At 40.4% G+C, this 19,387-nt stretch overlaps 1 protein-coding gene across 1 annotated transcript in view; it reads left to right on the forward strand.

The window, feature by feature from the left end:
• Positions 1-19,387, forward strand: part of PSMB7 (proteasome 20S subunit beta 7) — a 59,998-nt gene that overhangs the window by 23,473 nt on the left and 17,138 nt on the right. Inside the window, exon 6 of the mRNA XM_036261611.1 lies at positions 5,799-5,857. Coding sequence (XP_036117504.1) covers positions 5,799-5,857 — 59 coding nt within the window. The remainder of the gene's footprint in view (positions 1-5,798; positions 5,858-19,387) is intronic.

A 19,387-nucleotide genomic window follows, 5' to 3' on the forward strand; every position in this document is an offset into this window, starting at 1 on the left:
TTTCTGTTTTCTTTATGTTCTGATTGTTGAATCTTTACCTCTAGTTTTTCTATTTTTGTTGTTGCTCATCTAAATAGTGATATTTTTATATACATAATTTAGGTACTTGTCCATTCATTTCTTTAGAATAACTAGCAGTAGAATTGCTGGTTTGGAGGGTATGTATACCTTTATGCTTTCTGATTGCTACTTCTGAATTGCCCACTAGAAAAAATCTATACTTTTTTGCTTGTACAAGCATGTTAGAGTGCCTGTTTTACTACACCTTTATCAGCATTGGGTGTTATTCTTTTTGATCTTTGCTAATCTAAAAGACAAAAATAAAGTTATTTAATTTCCATTTATATTTCTTTGATTACTAGTGAACTTGAACAGTGTTTCTAAATGTGTATAGACCTCTAATTTTTCTTTTTTTTGGTAAACTGCTGTTTCTTTTCTTTGTTGGTGTACTGATGTTATTTTTTCCTGAGCTCTTTTCAGTTATTAATGTCCTGTATGCTGCTCATATTTTTCTGAGTTTCAGGGCTTATATTTTACATTGTTTATAGAAATTCCTGTTATTAATAAGAACAGATATTTTGTTTTAAAAAGTTTGGCAGGAGATGTGGCCCCCAGGTGGCATTTGTGTGTGCAACCCCATTCTTCTGGAGGTCAGCTGTATAGGCAACCCACGTTGTAATTTTGAAGCTCTGTTGGTGAGGCAGTCCCTGACAGTTAGAGATGGGGCATACCGTGCTTTCTGGGACTCACAGAGGTATCTGTTAAAGGTGGAATTCTTTTTTCTTTTTAATCCTCACCCAAGGATATGTTTTTATTGATGAGAGAGAGAGAGAGAGAGAGAGAAACATCTATTGGTTGCTTCCTGTATGTGCCCTGACCAGGGATTGAGCCTACAACCTAAGTATGTGTCCCAACTGGGAATTGAACCCGCAACTTTTTGGTGTTCGGGATGACTCTCCAATCAACTCAGCCACCCACCAGGGCAGGAGAAATTATTTTTAATGAGCTCCCAACAGGACAGCCAGGGCAAGGCAGTGTCCACCTGGGTGGCTGCAGTGGATCGGGAGTGTAGAGCAGTTCTGGCCCCCGCGGATGAGAGAGGACTGAGCTGTGTCTCCTTCCCCTATCCCTGTCTCTCTCCACACACAGCCTGCTGCTGAGAGATTTTAGTGCTGGGTGGTTTGGGAATTGGGAGTGATTGAGCCCAGTGGGGGTGTGTGGGTGGTGTGGGTGAGCTTGGGGAGGACAGTGGATGCAGGAGGTAAGTCAGTGGATAACTAGGTATCCATAAACAGTGTTTTGCACAGTCATCTCTCTAAATTCTGGTCATTGAATTGCACCTCATTTTTCTGTTTTAAAGAGCTTTGTTCTGGAAGCCACACTCAGCCAGGCTACTCAGTAACTGTGGGTGGGCTGAAAAAGGCAGCCTTGGTGGAGGTTGCTAAGGAGCAGCTACATGGAAACTACTGATGAGACAGAAAGCTCTGGTAATAAAATGCAGAAATCCAAGGAGAGCATTTCACTCCTATAATATCACAGATTTGGACCAGACTGTGGATGTATAATAGGACATGGTTTTGTGGGTTTAAAGCCTTTTTTTCTTTTTGAAAATTGAACTTGCTTTACATTTGAGTTTGTCTTATATTCATCCCAGTATGGTAAATTAGGCAATAAATGTTATTTTACACTTTATCAAGCATTTACTGCTGTCATCACTCCTTGAGGGCCAGCTCAGAGTTTCCCCAGCTCCTCCTTTTGGAAGTTGTACTCAAATCAGCCCAGCTTAACTAACAAATTCTATTTAGTGCTCACTCTGTGCCAGAAACTGCCAGGCGTGGGGAATGCAGTTATGAAAGGATAGGCAGGTTACAGAGATGAGAGTGATAAACTCGTGTGGGTGTGTGGTGGTCAAGGAAGACTTCTGGGAAGAGGTAATCTCTCAGCTGGGGTTTAAAGGGTAACCAGGGGTGCTCTGGACTGTCAAGGGGCAAATGGGGCTACTATGTGCCAGAGTGGAATAGGCTTGAAATGGTATGAGAATTTAGGAAATTGTCAGTTTAGTGCTGGTAGAGTGTCTATTGGGGAGGAGGTGGGGACTGAGGGAGACAGAGACCTAGTCATGGAAGATCATGTGTGTCTGCTCTGAATTATTGTGGCATGTAGAACTTTCTGGATGAGAGAGTGACAGAGTCACACCTGAGACAGGAATCCTGCCCTGTGCTTATTAGTTCTCTAATCTTAAGCAAGAATCTTTTTCATTCAGTGGGTTGCTGTGAGGATTACCAAGTGGCATGTGATGCGTGACACACAGTGGGCACTCAACAGAAAACGTGTGTGTGTGTGTGTGTGTGTGTGTGTGTGTCTCCCTCCCTGCCCCGGCTGTCTTCTCCTTCTTACTGTGAGTTCTTTGAGGGCAGGCCCCACACCCCTTGCTCCTAGAGCTTATCCTGCTTGGTGAGAGGCATACTCCCTCTGACATCAGTCTCCTTCACCGGACATGCCTCCTGTGTGAAGCAGAGGTCCCTGTACATTGTACACTGTCCCTGGTTTTTCTGTTTACTTATTCCTTAATGGGAAACCATATTGTTCTGTTTTTTGGAATAGAAAATCAGGGTAAGTGTTCCTTCAAAGGATTTTTGCCTTGGTTTTGGGTATGAAAGTGCCAGGTTAGGTAGGTTGATGCTGAGATAATAGACTGTCTTAAAACATTATTATGGTTTATGGGGAAAATGGGATATAAACATTTAAACATTTTGTAGGTCACATGGTTGCTATACTATTATAGCACCTGATGATATATTGTATACACATAGTTTTAAGAGGCATTGAAACAAATCTAAGAAACTTGAATGAAATTTTACTGGTCTCATTGACTTTACCATCTTTTTTCTTCTTAATGGCAACTCCTTATTCCTTCCCCAAGTTTAATTATCTTGAAATGATGTGAAAATTTGCATCTTGTTCTCTTACCACTTTAGGAAATTGCAGTGCTATTTGAAATTCTAACTTCGGTTTTCTAAATGGCAGACACACATTCAGAGTTTCCTAGAAACCTGTTGACAGTCAGTTGCTCTAGCACTTCTCTGTATTTCTGAAAAGGGGGCGCCAAAGTCCTCCCTTTAAAAAGACTGGGAGCAGGAGCTATTTTGCAAGTGATTTAGAAATTGTTTTTAATGTTGAATTTCCCTTTATTTTCAAGTTTATTTAGAGTCCACTTATCTGTGATTGCAGGGGAAGGAAGAATCAGGCAATTCAGCAAACTCCTGCTTTCCAGAAAACTCTCTGTGTGTGTGTGTGTGTGTGTGTGTGTACAAAGTAATAAGGACCCCTGTGTCCTTTCTGTGTTTACCTCTCTTACATCTTACAGCTCTTAAAAATCACTGTCTCTGGTAGTATGAGAAGCTTCCCTACGCTGGACAGACACTCTTCGTCCTGAGAGTTTAGATTTAGTATGTAATTTCTGCCTACGGAAGTGTTGTCTGCAGCATTGTTTCTAAGCAGGAAAAATGCTTTGGGATGAAAGAATTATGTTGGGAGGGAAATATTTTTCATTTCTTGAAATGGTGGATGGAGCTAAACAGAAGGAAATAGATGTGCCCAGGAAAAATCAGAGTAAAACTAATTTATGTGCTGTGAAACTACCAAAGAAAGGTTGGCAAAGGAGGAAAAACAGGGTTAGTAAATTCTAAGGAAAAATGTCTTTAAGGTAAGCTTGGTTTTACCTTTTACCCTTTTACAATAATTGATTCCAGTTTTCCACAAAGTTGTTGTTAGCTCTGAGATATCTGCCCCTTCCACTGTGCGTTTTAATGTCTGTCTGTTTCGGCCTCTGGCATGGTTACCCTGGGCCCTTCACAGAGAGTCTTGGACCACATTGGAAGAGAGAGCCTGCTGTGGGGTACCCTGCAGGAGTATCTTGTATCTAAAAGTATTTATTTCTAAGATTTCTTCATTTGCAATTTCCTTGACAGCTGTCCTTTGTTTTCCATACAAAATCAGCTTGCTTTTTACTATGAAGTCAGGCTGGTTCTCAACCTGTGCCTTAAAACAGACACTTGGGTTACTTTTTCCTCTTGATCCCTGAATCTCAGAGTAAACATGGGACTCACGAAGTATTTATTGATAGACTTGACACTGTTGCCAGATTTTCAAGGACACATTTACTATGAAATTAAGAGGTTTGGTTTTAGTGCTTTTGCTCTGGCATATCTGCTAGTTTTATTTGGATACACTAGCTTAATATCTCTTTAATTTCTGCTCTTTCCAAATTGCTTATAATATCCCTTTAGACCCCCCCATTTTTTTTGAAAGGAGAAAAAATTCTGAGAGGGGAAAATGGGGTTGCCTTTTGCTCCCAAAGCCTAAATGAATAGTCATTGCTTGTAATGCCGGTCTCCACTTGACGCTTCCTACTGCTTTAGCTGTGATGTATCTGGTACTGTGAAGGTAATGATCCTCAACCGCAGCAATATTCCATAACAGGAGTATCTGTCATATTCATTGGGATTACTGTGTTCATTGATTTGTGTCTGTAAATCTGCTGTTTCTACCCTTTAAATTTGATCTATAATTGGACCTCCTTAAATGGTTCAGATAAGGTAGTCTGTATTTTCTCAATGCATCGTTGCTGTCAGCTTCTCCTCTTTCATTATACATTCAGCAGACTTGATAAAATCAGCAGGACACCTCATTTGAAACTGTTTAATCGCTGCCTTTTTCCTTTGCTAAACCATTGAGGTGGTCAAGCGATGTACACAAATCATTTTAAATAGAAAATATGGTTTTCTCTGTGACCTAGCTAAATAGATAGTGTTATGCAAAACAAGTTAAAAAGTAATAAATGCCAAAAAAATCTTCTAATTGGAGTAAAAAATTGTGGGCAACTCTATCTTCTCTCCAAAAGTAGAGTATCCTGAGATATTGCCAGGACTGTAAAGACAAGATGATGGTTTTCTAAAGATTCTCTGGTTTCTGAACAAAGCAAGTTTAATTTAAAATTTCAAATAGTGCTGCGCTGCCTTTTACATCCCTGCACAGGGAGCCTGTACTTATTTGTAATGCCTTTACTTTACATCCTACTTTTGTAGGGAGAAATTTGCTATCTGTTAATATCTGTGCAGCATAACCTTTCAGCCATTTGCTATTGTGATAATAAATTTTTGTTTCTTTGTCTGTCATTTTGTCTACTCAGCTGTTACTCTTCAAAGTACAAACTAAAAATAATAGCTCCAAATAAATGCCACATAATAAAGTGTTTTACAGTTGTAGCTAGAATAACCTGGTGGCTGCAGCTCGCAGTCCTATTACCATTGCTGGTGCAGTAGTTTCTTCCTTGCGTGTCAAGGTGACTCTGCCAGGGCCAGCTCATTAAAACAATCTATTCTTTCTAACTGGCTTGGTATTTAGCGCTATACCCAGTAGCCTGCCAAGGCACAGTCATGGAGCACAAGACTCACAGTATAGGACATATATGAAATTACGTGGCATTCACTTTTTGAAAAAATACAAATTCTCCGTAATCTCATTTTACTGCTTCAGCACTTTATTGTAAATAATTTACAATTATTCCTGTCAGTAGTAGAAGTAGGGCCAGTTGCAGGTTTACCCGAGACAGTGGTAAGTGTGACTCCAGGCTTTTGAAGAGCAGTGTTTATCTGCTTTATGTGTTCCTATAGGATTAATATTTACAGTGTACTTGAATGTGACATTGGACATGTTTTGCCATTGTTGCTGCCCCAAGGTAAACTTGAGAAGCTGGGAGTTGGTAAATACACTAAAAATGCATCTTTTCCTTACAGGTTCTGGCTCCTTGGCAGCAATGGCTGTGTTTGAAGATAAGTTTAGGCCAGATATGGAGGTATGTAAGTCCCTGCGGTTTCATTCTTGCAAATATTTTTCCAGTCGTGTGTCAGGCATTTGCAAATCAGTTGCCTATTCCTCCAAAGCTTGTATAGCACTGTTGTTAGTTGGAATGCTCTTTGGTACAGATACTGTTTGCTGAGAAGACTGGTTGCTTGGGGACAGCTTCACTTTGGAGTGGCCCTGCCACGGTCCCCCTCACCAGCTTGAGGTCAACACTGTTCAGCTTTTTGCTCTGGCCTTTGGGCTGTTTTGGAGTCGTCTTGACGGAAATGCTGCTGCAATGTCGAATGATTTCTTGTGTGCTAAGCTTTCTGTGTCACAATAACTCAGAAAGGCAGGTTTTTTGTTTTCTCGCTAAGAATAGAGAAACTGCATGTCTCTGTACATCACACAGACCTGGCCTGGAAATGGGGCTGTTTTAAAAACCTCTGTAGATGGTTCTGCGTCTGGTAGCAGAAGATGGGGAAGAGATCTTGTGTGTGTGTAGAGGACTGTTGTCAGAGTATGACGGATCTAGTGTCTCAAACACATTTATAAAGACATTCTTTTATTACATTTTCTTTGGTGGGGGTGGTATCTTCTGAATGACATTCCACCCAAGTCCACTTTAATGATAGATGTACCCCCATTAAGCAAACCCTGTCCCCCAAACCTCAAGAACAAGCCCACAAGTCTTCCATTGTCACTTTCACAGGCGTATTCCTGTGCGCTCGATGCTTCTGTACTGCGTTACTCCTCCACTGGGCTTTACCCTTGCCGCTAGACCAGCTTGTGGGCACCGGAGTCCTGAAGCCAGCGTTCAGTGTCTGCTCTTGGTTTTTTGATAGATGTTAATTTTTGAGGGGGAGTATTCACATGTTTTCAACAGCTACTAGGCTGTTTATGAGTGGTTTACCTTGTTTTTAATAATGGAGGATGTCTCTGGAAATTACTTTTTGCTAGTGTTTTATGCCTGATCATCCTTGGAGAAGATTGTATATTTAAAAATTTTTGTTTTTTTACCAGCTCATTGTCATTGGAGCACCAAATGTCATTGGAGCTCTGAAGCTCCCTCTGCTCTTAGGTTTGGACCAGGTGCCACGAGGGCCAGAGGATGTAGGGTTGTGGATGCTGCTCAGCCAGCACAGTGGTCTCCTGCCAGAAGCCACTACACCTTGGGTACATGAGGATAGCACACACAAGGGGCTTGGTCGCTGATGGCTAGATTTCTTTCCTTTTTTGGACATCTGTAGGAATAAAAACACCTGACTAAAGAGGATTCAGCTAGATATTTTAGACTAAAAACAATAGTGTTTTTGCTCCAATTAAGAATAGTAAATTGGTCCTTGTATCAACTATACGTGAAATTAGGATTGTGTTTTCATTTCGTGAAAATTTATTCCCATATCAGCATTATTTTTTGTTTAGGGCTTTTAAATACAGAGAAAAAAGAAGATATACTAAGTCACTTAAAAAGAAAAAGAAAAAAACAAACTTTTCCAGTGACTAAAGGAGAGGAGTTCCCGAGGCTCCACAAATCCACTGGAAATAATGAAGGTTGAGGGAGAAGGACCGGTGGGTTTGTTAGAGAATTGCTTCAGTAATGTCAAGCCCTTCTTTAAACCACATTAATCTTTTCACATTTTCCTGAAAGCTTTGTTTATTTCCAATTGATTGGAACCTCCATATGTTAAAGAAAAATGAGAATTGCAGAAAACATAGGAGGTTTCAGGTATATTAAAAGTGACTTAACTCTCTGCTAAACTAATTTTACATTATTTATTTAAAGTTTGGATTTGAAATTATTCAAAGGCCATGAATTTAATATTGATGTGATTTGGAGAAGTAAAGGGAAATGTGGATATTCCTTCAGTAACACTTCTAATATTATCAGTCTGAAGACTGTATTCCTTAGATCAATTTTATCTGTAACTCAGAGAACTTACTGTTCTGTATTAGCTATGAGACCTTAAAACAGGTTGACCAAATTCCCATTTTAGATTGATTACTTAAATTTATAATTTCAGGTGACTTTTTTATTCACTGAAGTTAACTGAAACTTGAAGCAGACTGACAATCAAAATTACTTTATTAAGGTGAAGGTAGCGCCTGCTTCTCCAGTGAAGTGAGTTTAAAGTGAATAGCAGGCAAATAATAGTATACTAGCTGTCGGTAGATAATACTTGAAAAATCTAAAGGCATGTTGATAGACACTGAAAAAGTTGATTGTGAAGACCAGGCAGCTAACTGCTGGCCACCCTGCTTTCTCTTGTGAAGACGAATGACGCGGTTCCAGGGGGAGGCTGAGGCTGCCTTGCCGAGTGAAAGGACGCTGTTTTAGTGACTTAATTTGTTGTGAAGAGAATTCGGCCAAGGTGTCATTTGGTTCTGCATTTGCATAGAAATCCGGAAAATGTTTTGGTTTCAAATTTCCAAACTTTTTATTTTCTGTCTTTCCAGGAGGCTGTTTTTCTGGGGCAAGAAACCTCCATAACTTTTCTTGTCTATTTTGAGACTGCAGGGTTGGATGACTAAGTCAGCTTGTGTCCTTTCCATGTGGGAAAGGATTCTGGACATGCCTCAAAAAGAAACCCAGGAGAGCATTGCTGCCTCTCCAGTCCTGCGTGGATTGCCAGGACAGTAACTGCTCATCTCCACAGAGACTTGCCTTGGGAGGGGACAGTTTTAGGCTATTGTAATTACAAATGGTTTGCCGAACAGTCACTTTAAGGTCATACTCATGAAGCAGACTCTTGGCTTTATTGTTAAAACAGATAAATTAGAGGAAGCCCATAGTTCTGTTTTTTTTGTTTGTTTGTTTTTGAACTACAAACCTGGGCCTTGTACAGTGTTGGGCCTAGACTGTAGTCTTTATGGAATGAAAGTCTCTGCCTCCTTAAAAACCTTGAATGTTTCCTCATTGTGTTTAGCTGTGTGTCCAGTAGGGTAACATCAAGCACATGTGGCTATTGAGCACTTGAATGTGGCTAATCAGAACTGAGAGGTGCTGTAAGTAGAAATCACTAGATTTCAGTGACCTAGTATGCAACATTTAAAATTTTTTTTCAATAATATTTATATTGATTACATGTTACATATAATACCATTTTATATTGGGCTAAATAAAAATATTACAATTAATTTTACCTAATATTACTTTTCTAAATGTAGCTACAAGAAAACTTAAAACTGTGTATGTAGCTCACATATTTTTGTTGGACTGGGCTAGTCCAGCATTGTTTCTTGAGCTTGTCATTTGCACACCACATTTAAGATTTCTGCCATATCCAGGTGCCACCTGTACTTTCTTGAAAAATGTTTTCAAATTAACTCACTGTTTTATAAATTAAGCTGTTATCTACATGTAGTAAAATGCACTGTTTGATAGGTTTTGGCATTTGTAATTAACCCAGTGACCGAGACTCAAATAAAGCCACAGAGCATTTCCCCACTACAGACTGCCCCTTCCAGTAAGTTCCTTTCCCTCTTCCCCACAACCACTGCAGTTTGTTTTTTAATTTAAATTTAGTTTTTAAAATACATTTATGTGTATGAAATCTGGGGTTTGATGTTCTGGTTATATTTTTCCCCCAAGACATGAAAATGAATGCATACTATTAATATAAATAAAAATATGTTCATGTAACACTGTCATATGTAAACCCAGGGATGTGACTATTGAACTTTGGGAAACAGGTCTACATTCCTGCTCTGCTTCAGCCCTCTCTTCTCCTCCCTGTCCTCGAATAGACTGTGTGCTTGCTGATGAACCCTCCTCTCTGTGCATCTTCCAGCAGTGCCCTCAGTTGCTTCCTCATTTATTGGTGTCCCTGTGCTCTGTTGTGTACACCTGTCCCATTGTCTCATGGTTCCCCCACTTGCTATTGGGAGAGGGGAGATCCTTGCAGACAGGGGCTATGAACTCATCTCTGTTTTTTAGCCCTGATGTTCAGGAAGTGTTTGTTGGGTTGAGACAGGGTAACCCTGAGCTAAAGTAAAATCTGAGTCATCAAACCACCTGGGAAATGGAGGGGACTTTCTTTTCTTTCCATCTGGAAAGTGCTGATTTTTTTTTATTAGATAACAGAGGAAGATAACTAGTACATTTCTCAAATAATAGACAGCATTGGGGTAGAGTCAACCTAGCAAACACCCCATTAAGTACACAGGCAAAAGCGAAGACAGGGCAAAGGGCAAATGCTCATTGGGAAATTATAGGCCAAAAAACAGAGCAGTGAAGCCCAGCTGGGATTCAGAAATGCCTAAGACTGGCCTCTGTGGTTTCCAGTTATCTGAGCCAGTGTCGTGCCCCAGGTAAAAGCCCTGGTTCAAGGTTTCAGAGAAACTGCCAGCTAATGATGTGAGTTTAAGACATATTAAAAATCTTGAAAAATCCTTACCCGGTTGTGGCCCTTACACTGCCTTTAGTGGTCTTACAATTTTCATTTTCTTATTTTTCTTCTTGCTGTTAATCTAGAAGTCCTCCTAGAATGGTAGCTGATACACAGTAGGTATTCAGACAGTATTGGTTGAACGAGTGGATAAAAAGATGTCAAGCCCTGGCCGGTTTGGCTCAGCGGTTAGAGCATCGGCCTGCGGTCTGGAGAGACCTGGGTTCGGTTCCCGCTAAGGGCATGTATCTCAGTTGCAGTTTGTCCCGGGCCCTGGTTGGTCGTGCGGGTGGCAGCCACTCGATGTGTCCCTTTCACATCAATGTTTCTCTCTCTCTCTCTCTCTTCCTCTCTCTCCCTCCCACTCTATCTGTGCAAAAAATGGAAAAAAATGTCCTCGGGTGAGGATTTAAAAAAAAAAAAAAGATGTCAATAGCAACTTTACTTAGTAGTTTCCAGTTTGATAACATCATCTTTAGTGGTCATACTACTTAGCAGTGATAGAAATTAAGGCATCAAAGGTTGTATTATTTACTGGTGTTAATCTCATGCTTTATTTTTATCTGAAAAGGTGCTTCTTTGGACATTGTACCTATGTTTCAGCAGAATAGTGTGTTTTGAGATGTGGAAGTGACCTAACGACAAGGCATCAGTTAGAGGTGTTTTTGGTGGTGATGAATTGCATAGAGCCATTCTCCCAGACTTTTTTTTTCTTTCTGTTGTTTAGGCTGGTATAAGAAGTAAGCCCTGACCCTGGCCGGTTTGGCTCAGCAGTTAGAGCGTTGGCCTGCGGTCCAGAAAGACCCGGGTTCGGTTCCCGCTAAGGGCGCGTACCTCGGTTGCAGTTTGTCACCGGCCCTGGTTGGTCGTGTAGGTGGAAGCCACTCGATGTGTACCTTTCACGTCCATGTTTTTCTTTTTCTCTCTCTCTCTCCCTCCCTCTCTATCTGAACAAAAAGTGGAAAAAAATGTCCTGGGGTGAGGATTTAAAAAAAAAAAAAGTAAGCCCTGGATTCCGGTTATTACCCCCAGGCTAGCTGGACAGGAAGCTAGTGATAACCACACTGTGGCCTTTTGAGTCCATTTTCCAGTTAAGTATAAGGAATTTGACCATAGTACTTGGACTATGGTGTTCACTTCATGGGATTATGTATCTTGAAAATTGCTACAAGTACTGAAATAAAACATTGTATTTTAGGATGAGGAGGGAATTAAGGAAATGAATCAGATAACTTAGGTTTTCCTTCTATCCTGTTTCTTTGTAAGAAGGAATGTTTTCATTTGGCCCAGTGAGAAATTTAAACTCTTAAAGATTATAATTCATTAAAATGGGTAGAAGATTAATTTTAGTCTGTCAAGATCAGTACTGTTCCCTCTTTGCACTAATTGTCAGAATCGCATGTGAGGGCCGCTGAAGGGTAGTGGTGTGCGGCAGGACCCTCACATCATAGGGAGATGATTCAAAGACATACTGTCCTGCACCCTCTGGTATCGACTTGCAAATTAGCATCTGGAATCTAATTAAACAAGCTTAATGAAAGTAGCAGCTGAATGCTGCTGGAAAAGACAATCAGCTTTTCCCCCTCTCTGATACATATTCTGTACCATTGAAGTTGGTCACCAAACATATCACGTGAGCACAGTTAAAAAAATTAGCATTTATTTGAAGAATAGAAACTGTTTTTCATTCTGTTATGCATTTGGCATGCTCTGGCGTCCCATGAGAGCCATGCCACAGCAGATAGTGCACAATATTTATAAATCCATGACAGGCAATAATAGCAACTTGAAAAATTCTTTTGCTAGAATCTCAAGTTGAGAGCTGCCAAAAGCTGAGAGGATCAGATCTGCAGTGGCAGCTGCTGTGCCCTACAGTTAGAATTCTAAACTTTGAAGATGCTCAACTTAAAGAAACGAAGACTGCAGGCTTCGCCAGTTTTTGCAGGTTTCTAGAGCTCTGGCTCTCTGCCTTTTGAAGATGAGTTGCTGAAGCTTCTACCACTGCCTGGGGCGTGCTAACACCAGCAGGATCTTTTTTCCCCTAGTCTTAGTGTGTCTTCAGTTTTAAGTAGCACATGCTTAGTGAATGCCAACTGTTATGGTCCTCTCTCTGGTTCCAGTACCGAGGAATGAGCTCTTACCCTATACCTTTCAGAGAGAAGCTACGAAGATAGATGGTGACGTATACAAGTGCCACTTCAGCTGTCTGATTTATGGAGTCATATTTCATCACTCAGCAAGTGCTGGCCTCTAGAGAAGCCCTTATAGATTGCTAAAGATGTGAGCAGCTATCGCCCTAAAGGCTTGTGGCTACCTCACAAACGTGATGCCAAACACCTCGCGACTGAGGAAACAATTAATCTGTCATTGCAGGCAGCTATAGATCCACTTTAAATAATGAAAGAGTTGATATCAATATAGTATCCTGACAGCAAGTCTTAGAAGTAACTGTTTTTTTTGTTTTTAAGTCCTGTAATAGAAAGACATTGAAAGTTACAGATTTCTTAGTGCTTTGCAGATAGACAATAATGTGAGAGCTCGGCATTGTTTTGATTAAAAAACACACACACACAGAGAATCTGTTCAGTTTGGCACATAGACTGCTCCCAAAGGAAAACATAGAGTATGAGTTCAATGTGGTCGGATGGAAAAGGGCACAGGAGCTCAGGAGCTAGAGTATTGGGGCTGTGAGTCTGTTTCCACTGTACTCATGGCGTGACTCTGCGCAAGCCACGGTCCAAGACTGTCCATCCAGAAGATGGGGATCCAGGGACCTGCCTGCAGTTGCTATCAGGATTAGATGAAATACCTCACATGGTGGCTCACACAAAACTGGCTCTAAAATATGGCAGCTGCTTCTGTTTTTTATTCATTCATAGGATACAAACATCACATAGCAACATCTAGCATGTTGTAGTTGCATCAGGGTTGGTGAATTATAATGTAAATAGATATGATTCTTCTTTCCCATCTGAAAACTTAAAATCGGAGACAGGCCTGTGTAGTAGTCATGACAGTGGAGAGGCCTGTTTACAGGCTGGGGAAGGATTTGCCTTTTTGCTATCAGGGGAAGAAGGTATTGAAAACACAGTAATCAGTCTGGCCAGTGTGGCTGAGTGGATTGAGCGTCGTCCCACGGACTGAGAGGTCCCAGTTCGATTCCTATTCTGGGCACATGCCTGGGTTGTGGGCTCAATCCCCGTAGGGGGGTGTGCAGGGGGCATTTGATTGATGTTTCTCTCTAACATCGATGTTTTCTATCTCTCCCTTCCTCTCTAAAAAATCAGTAAAAACATATTAAAAGCAAAAAAACAGTAATCATGATAGCTGATGCTTATTGAGTGCTTCTGCCCTGTCAGGCTTTGTTTTAACAGCCTTTTCTGCATTCTTATTTACATTTCAACAATCATGTGAGGTCTGCACTTAGTTATCCTCATTTTGTTGGGAGAAAAATTAGGGTATAGCGAGGTCACACAGCTGGTCAGTGATGGACTCCTGGTTTGAATCCTGGTTGTCTGACTTTGGAGCCCTCTGATGTAATTGATTACTTTGCTGTTCTGCTTCTTTGCTAGGTCTGTAATTCTTTGACAGTAGAGTGGGAAAAACATCTTATTCCAGGTGAGCAGAGGTGTGGGCTGCTTGGTCTGTTCCTTTTCTCTGATGAGGTCTTGTGAAGAAGGCAAGTGGCTAAACAAGTGTCCGAGGAGGTTCACACACCTCTGACAAGCGGCATTGGAAGGAGCCCAGGAACAGAAAGGTGCAAGGATGTTAGAATTATAGAGATACTGGGAAATATAAACAAGTCATTTGGCTATGGAAGGTACTTTCTTCCTTCTTTGAATTTTAGATTTCTTTTCATCCTTTAACTGTCTTCTACCACAAATATCCCGTGATTGTACCCCCCCCCCCCCCGCCAAAGGTTTCAAATATTCTTTACAAGAGAGTTATTTTTCTCTATATAGCTAATGTTCAGTTAGCATAGCCCTCTTCAGATTTAGTAATGAGACCAGGAGTCTTTAAATGTTGGTGAATGGCATTTGTCCATTTGAGGCAAATCATGAATAACTTGAACGAAAATAAAAAAATAAGCAAGGCTATCATATTTGAATAATGAGGTGTTCTTTTTTCCCCAACTGCCAAAACTTTTTAATCTTTGTCAACAATTGTTCTGTCCTCCGTCTTATTTGGGTTGCATCTGTGTGACTCTGAGCTCAAGAGCCCTGACAAGCAGCATATGAATTCTGTATTCATTAGTGATCTTGATCCAAATGCCTCTGTCCCTGCCATGGGGGCTCAGGTGTGGAAGCTGCTGGCTAATCCCACCAGCTGACATTCAGAGGTTTAATGACTCCATAGGAAGGTGACCACTTGCTGGGAGGTTTGCTGACGGAACCCACACAGCAGACAATGGAGATCAAGGAAGACTATCAATGTTTAGCCGGAGCACCTTCCTGTGCAACTTGAACCCTGTTGGCATCAAACAGAGTTTTAAGTAAATGCAAAATTTAAAAAAAAATCTGACTTTCGATAGCTATCATAACAATGATTTTCCCATCTGTATTGATATTGATGGTGTTTAAGACAGTTTTTCTTGTAGCACTTTAATAGGTGTCAGTTTAATGAGCTGAACTTGACTTACTTTTGCAGATTTTTAGATTTTAAGGTTGTGTTGGTCTGGTTGCTACATCTGTTTAGGTATTTTATATGTCTGGGGGAAAAAACATAGAGTTAAAGCCAAAATTCATTCTTGCTAAATATTTTTAGGGATTTATGCTGATATTTTTATTTATTGTGATATCTGGCTTTTAAAAAATTACTATTAGAATGTGAGCTCTTGGATTGACTTGTGACATGCCACTAGATGTTTTTACCTTTTTAGGTCCTCTAGTCTAAAAATGTTAGACAAATTATTTTAATAACAGCTTCATTGAGATATAATTTACACCCATACAATTCAGTAATTTTTAGTGCATTCAGAGTTGTGCAACTATCACTACAGTCAACTTTAGAATATTTTCATTACCCTCAAAATAAACCCCAAACCCATTAGCAGTCATTCCCCATTTCCCCTTACCCTCCCAGCCATAGGCAACAACTAACCTACTTTCTGTCTTGATAGGCTTGCCTGTTCTGGACATTTCATGTCCAGAATCATACAATGTGTGGTCTTTGGTGACTGGCATCTTTAACTTACAATATTTTCATATTTTATCCATGTTGTACCATGTATCAATACTTTATTTCTTTTCTTATGATGGAATAGTATTCCATTGTATGGACATACCACATTTTATTTATCTATTTATTAGTTGGTGGATGTTGGGATTATTTTCACATTTTGGCTATTAGGAGTAATGCTACTATGAACATTTTTGTACAAATTTTTGTGTGGACATATATTGTCATTTTTCTTGGTATATACCTAGGAGTGGGATTGCTGAGTCATATGTTTAACTTTTGAGAAACTGCCAGACTGATTTCCAAAGTGGCTAGGTCACTAGCAGTGTGTAAAGATTCTAATTTCTAACCCTCGCCAATATTTATTTCTTTTTCTTTTTTTTTCTTTATTGATTTTAGAGAGAGAGTAAGGGAGATGGAGAGAGAGCTAGAAATATCAATGAGAGAGAACATCAGTTGGTGGCCTCCTGCGTGCCCCTCACTGGGGATCTGATCCACAACCTGGACACGTGTGTGCCCTGACGGGAATCGAACCGGTGACCTCTTGGTGCATGGGTTGACGTTCAACCATTGAGCCACACTGGCTGGGGCCTCACCAGTACTTATTATCTGCCTTTTTTATTGTAGCTGTCCTGGTGGGTGTGAATTGGTATCACATTGTGTGTTTTTTTTAATCCTCCCCCAGGACATTTCTTTCATTTTTTGTTCAGATAGAGTGGGAGGAAGAGAGAGGAGGAGGAGGGGAGGGGAGGGGAGAGAGAGAAAAACATCGATGTAAAAGGGACACATTGAGTGGCTGCCACCCACATGACCCACCCAGGGCTGGGGACAAACCACAACCGAGGTACGTGCCCTTAGTGGGGACCGAACCTGGGTCTCTCTGGACTGCAGGACAACGCTCTAACCGCTGAGCCAAACCGGCCAGGGCTCATTGTGATTTTGATGGATTCCTTATTGGTTAAGAACTAATGCAACTTGGATCTCTTTAGATGAAACTGTTGAAACACTTTACACACTGGATTTGGGCAGTAATTGGATTGGTTTTGCATTTGTTTAAATACTGAAAGGTCCCTTTTTTTTTTAAATCCTCACCCGAGGACATTTTTCCATTTTTTATTCAGATAGAGTAGAAGGGAGAGAGAGAGAGAGAGAGAGAGAGAAACATCAACGTGAAAGAGACACATTGAGTGACTGCCTCCTGCACGACTCAACCAGGGCCAGGGACAAACTGCAACTGCAGTACATGCCCTTAGTGGGAACCGAACCCAGGTCTCTGTGGACCGCAGGCCGATGGTCTAACCCTGTGGGCCAAACCGGCCAAGGTTGAAAGGTCCCTTTTAGAGGCTCTCTCTGAGGCTGTTTCATTAGTTGCTTTTGGTCTTAATTCTTGCTTATTGGCTTTCCTTAAGACCTGAAGCATTAGACATAGTAAATTGTGTCTTTATTTTTGGGTCAAAGATGCATTAATTTTCCCCAATAATTTTCTCTCTAGTTATATTTAATGTGAAGCATTAATTTTTAGAGATGTTAAGATCCAAAGATATACTCTCTGGGACACTGGAATTATTATTAGTAGTCACATTTCTAAATAGTTAATTTTAGAAATGAACAGATATTGAAGCTGGCACTATGGTTCATTGGGTGATTTGGGGAATTACCATTGACCTTTAGAATAGATGGTAAAGAGAAGACCCTGTTGGTGGTTAAAGCTTCTCACTAACATCGAATATTTTGAGTTGTCCTTTTAAAAAGTGAGTTTTTTCTAAATTTGAACCCATTAGTAGGCCAACTTTGGAGATGCAGAAAAGGACTTCTTGCGTTAAGGTTACTCCCTTGCATCTTCTTGCTCACGTTTTTATTTTGTGATGTTTTATAGGGCAGATGGAAGTTTTCTTTGGTTTTTCACTTGATGGTTCAAGAGCAAGACTTTGCTCTCCACCATACAGTTTGGAATTTCACATGTAATTGCTTCTCCCTTTGATTCTCTAGGATTCCTTAATCTTCCTTGACTTAGGTTTGGCCACTTACATGTTTGTTCCTCTGGCTGAGTCCACGTCTTTCATGTCTCTATCTCCGGAGCCCCATTTTATGGTGGTGGCTGGTTATCATTTCTACCCTTGCCATTGTACTCTGCCTCTGATAAAAGTTGAAGTTCAAAGTGAGGTTTTCAGGTAAGGGGGTGAAGGAAATTTTAGGAAGTTTGTTCATTTCTTCTTATTTAGTCTCAGGAAGTTAAAGGGGGTTAGAAGGGAGGAGACCAAGAAAGAAAGAAGGGTATAGTTTACCAAAATCTCCAGTGAGCTGGGAATGGATTCCTCTTGGGGCCCGGCCTCTGGAATTCAAGAATCAATAAATCTTAGGAAAATGACCTTGTATAAAATTTGAAAGCCTCTATCTCCAGTTCTTTGAGGAGTAACAAAAGTATACAAACAGTATAACTGCCATAGTTAACTGACTTTGAGACTTCTTTGTTGATTTTTCTGCCAAAAATATTTCTCTGCAAGTTTTTTCCCTGTCTACCCTGCTATGTAACTACTGATTTTTTTTTTTTTTTTTTTTTAATGTAATCAGTCAGCAGTTACTTATTGGGGACCAACTGAATGCAAGGCATTGCACTGGGTACTGTAACCCAGATGTAGTATTGAAAGAGGCTGTTCATTCTTATGGTGGTGGAAATTCCTTATACAGCCATATGCAAAGTAGATTGAAAAGAAGGGATTATTTGATTCTGTAGTAGATGGGTAATTATTTGTGATGCATTTCTTTGGGGCAGGTTTTCCATTTGAAATGTTTTCACTTTACATATTCCCTAGAACTGTGGAATGTAGGGAAAGTATACCATATAGGAGGAATATTTCACAAAGTATATTGCTTGCGCACCTATGGCAGAGATGCAGCAGGCAAACCGTAACTTCTTTGTGACTCTTTAATCAGAGGGAGGCAAGAACTAGATTCAGGGATGATGTTGAATAGAAATAAATGTTTAGTGCCCTGGCTGGTTTGGCTCCGTGGTTAGAGTGTCGGCCTGCAGACCGGAGAGTCCCAGGTTCGGTTACCACTAAGGGCACGTACCTCGGTTGCAGTTTGTCCCCGGCCCCGGTTGGGGTTGTGTGGGTGCAGGCACTCGACGTGTCCCTCTCACATTGATGTTTCTCTCTCCCTCTCCTGCTCTATTTGAAGATAAATGCCAAAAAAAAATGTCCTCAGGTGAGGATAAAAAAAAAAAAAGAAATGTTTAGCGATTTTCAACTGTACAGGTAGAATTAAAAGGCAATATTAGTGCTAATAAAATATTCTGCATCATGATCAAAGAGAAACTGGACTTTTTTCCCCTATCTCTTACCAAATTGAAATGCCTCTGCCTACTTTGTTGGGTCTCAGGGACATAATTTAAGACACTGAAAATGTTCCCTCTTTCTAGGTTGTCTTTTTCTGTTACTTGAGCCAGGCCAAGATTTGGAATGTCGTAGCTCCTTGGGAAAAGAAATAAGAGAAGTTCATTTATTCATTGATTCCTTCCATTCTAGAAATCTTGTTTGGTAAAAATTTTGAATCATAACCACTTATTGAACTGTGGCTTTCAGGGGAAGAGGGGACCCCACCTGAAGTAAGGCTTTGTGTCACTAATCCAAGAGGTCATCTGTGGCTAGAGGCTTTGCAAGCTCTTGAACAATGGCTTTCCTACTTTTCTTGTATACAGGTTAGAGAAATATAGGCAATGAAATATAGGGCTGAGTGTAACTGGATGGCAGCTTAGAATCTTATAAGTTTTGCCTTGGCAGGTAATTTGGCATAAATTGTTAATGTAAATCTGGGTTAGTGGTGAAGACGTTATTTTAGTAAAAAAGATAAACTGCTGATTAATTCAGCATAGAACTCAATTACAAATTGAAAGTGTCTCTGCGGGACTCCTGGACCCTAAAGACAGCAGATGTTGAATTGATACTCCAGCATATTTCATAGTGGTATGAAATATT

Source organism: Molossus molossus, unplaced genomic scaffold (assembly GCF_014108415.1).
Source record: "Molossus molossus isolate mMolMol1 unplaced genomic scaffold, mMolMol1.p scaffold_m16_p_14, whole genome shotgun sequence".
NCBI lineage: Eukaryota > Metazoa > Chordata > Mammalia > Chiroptera > Molossidae > Molossus > Molossus molossus.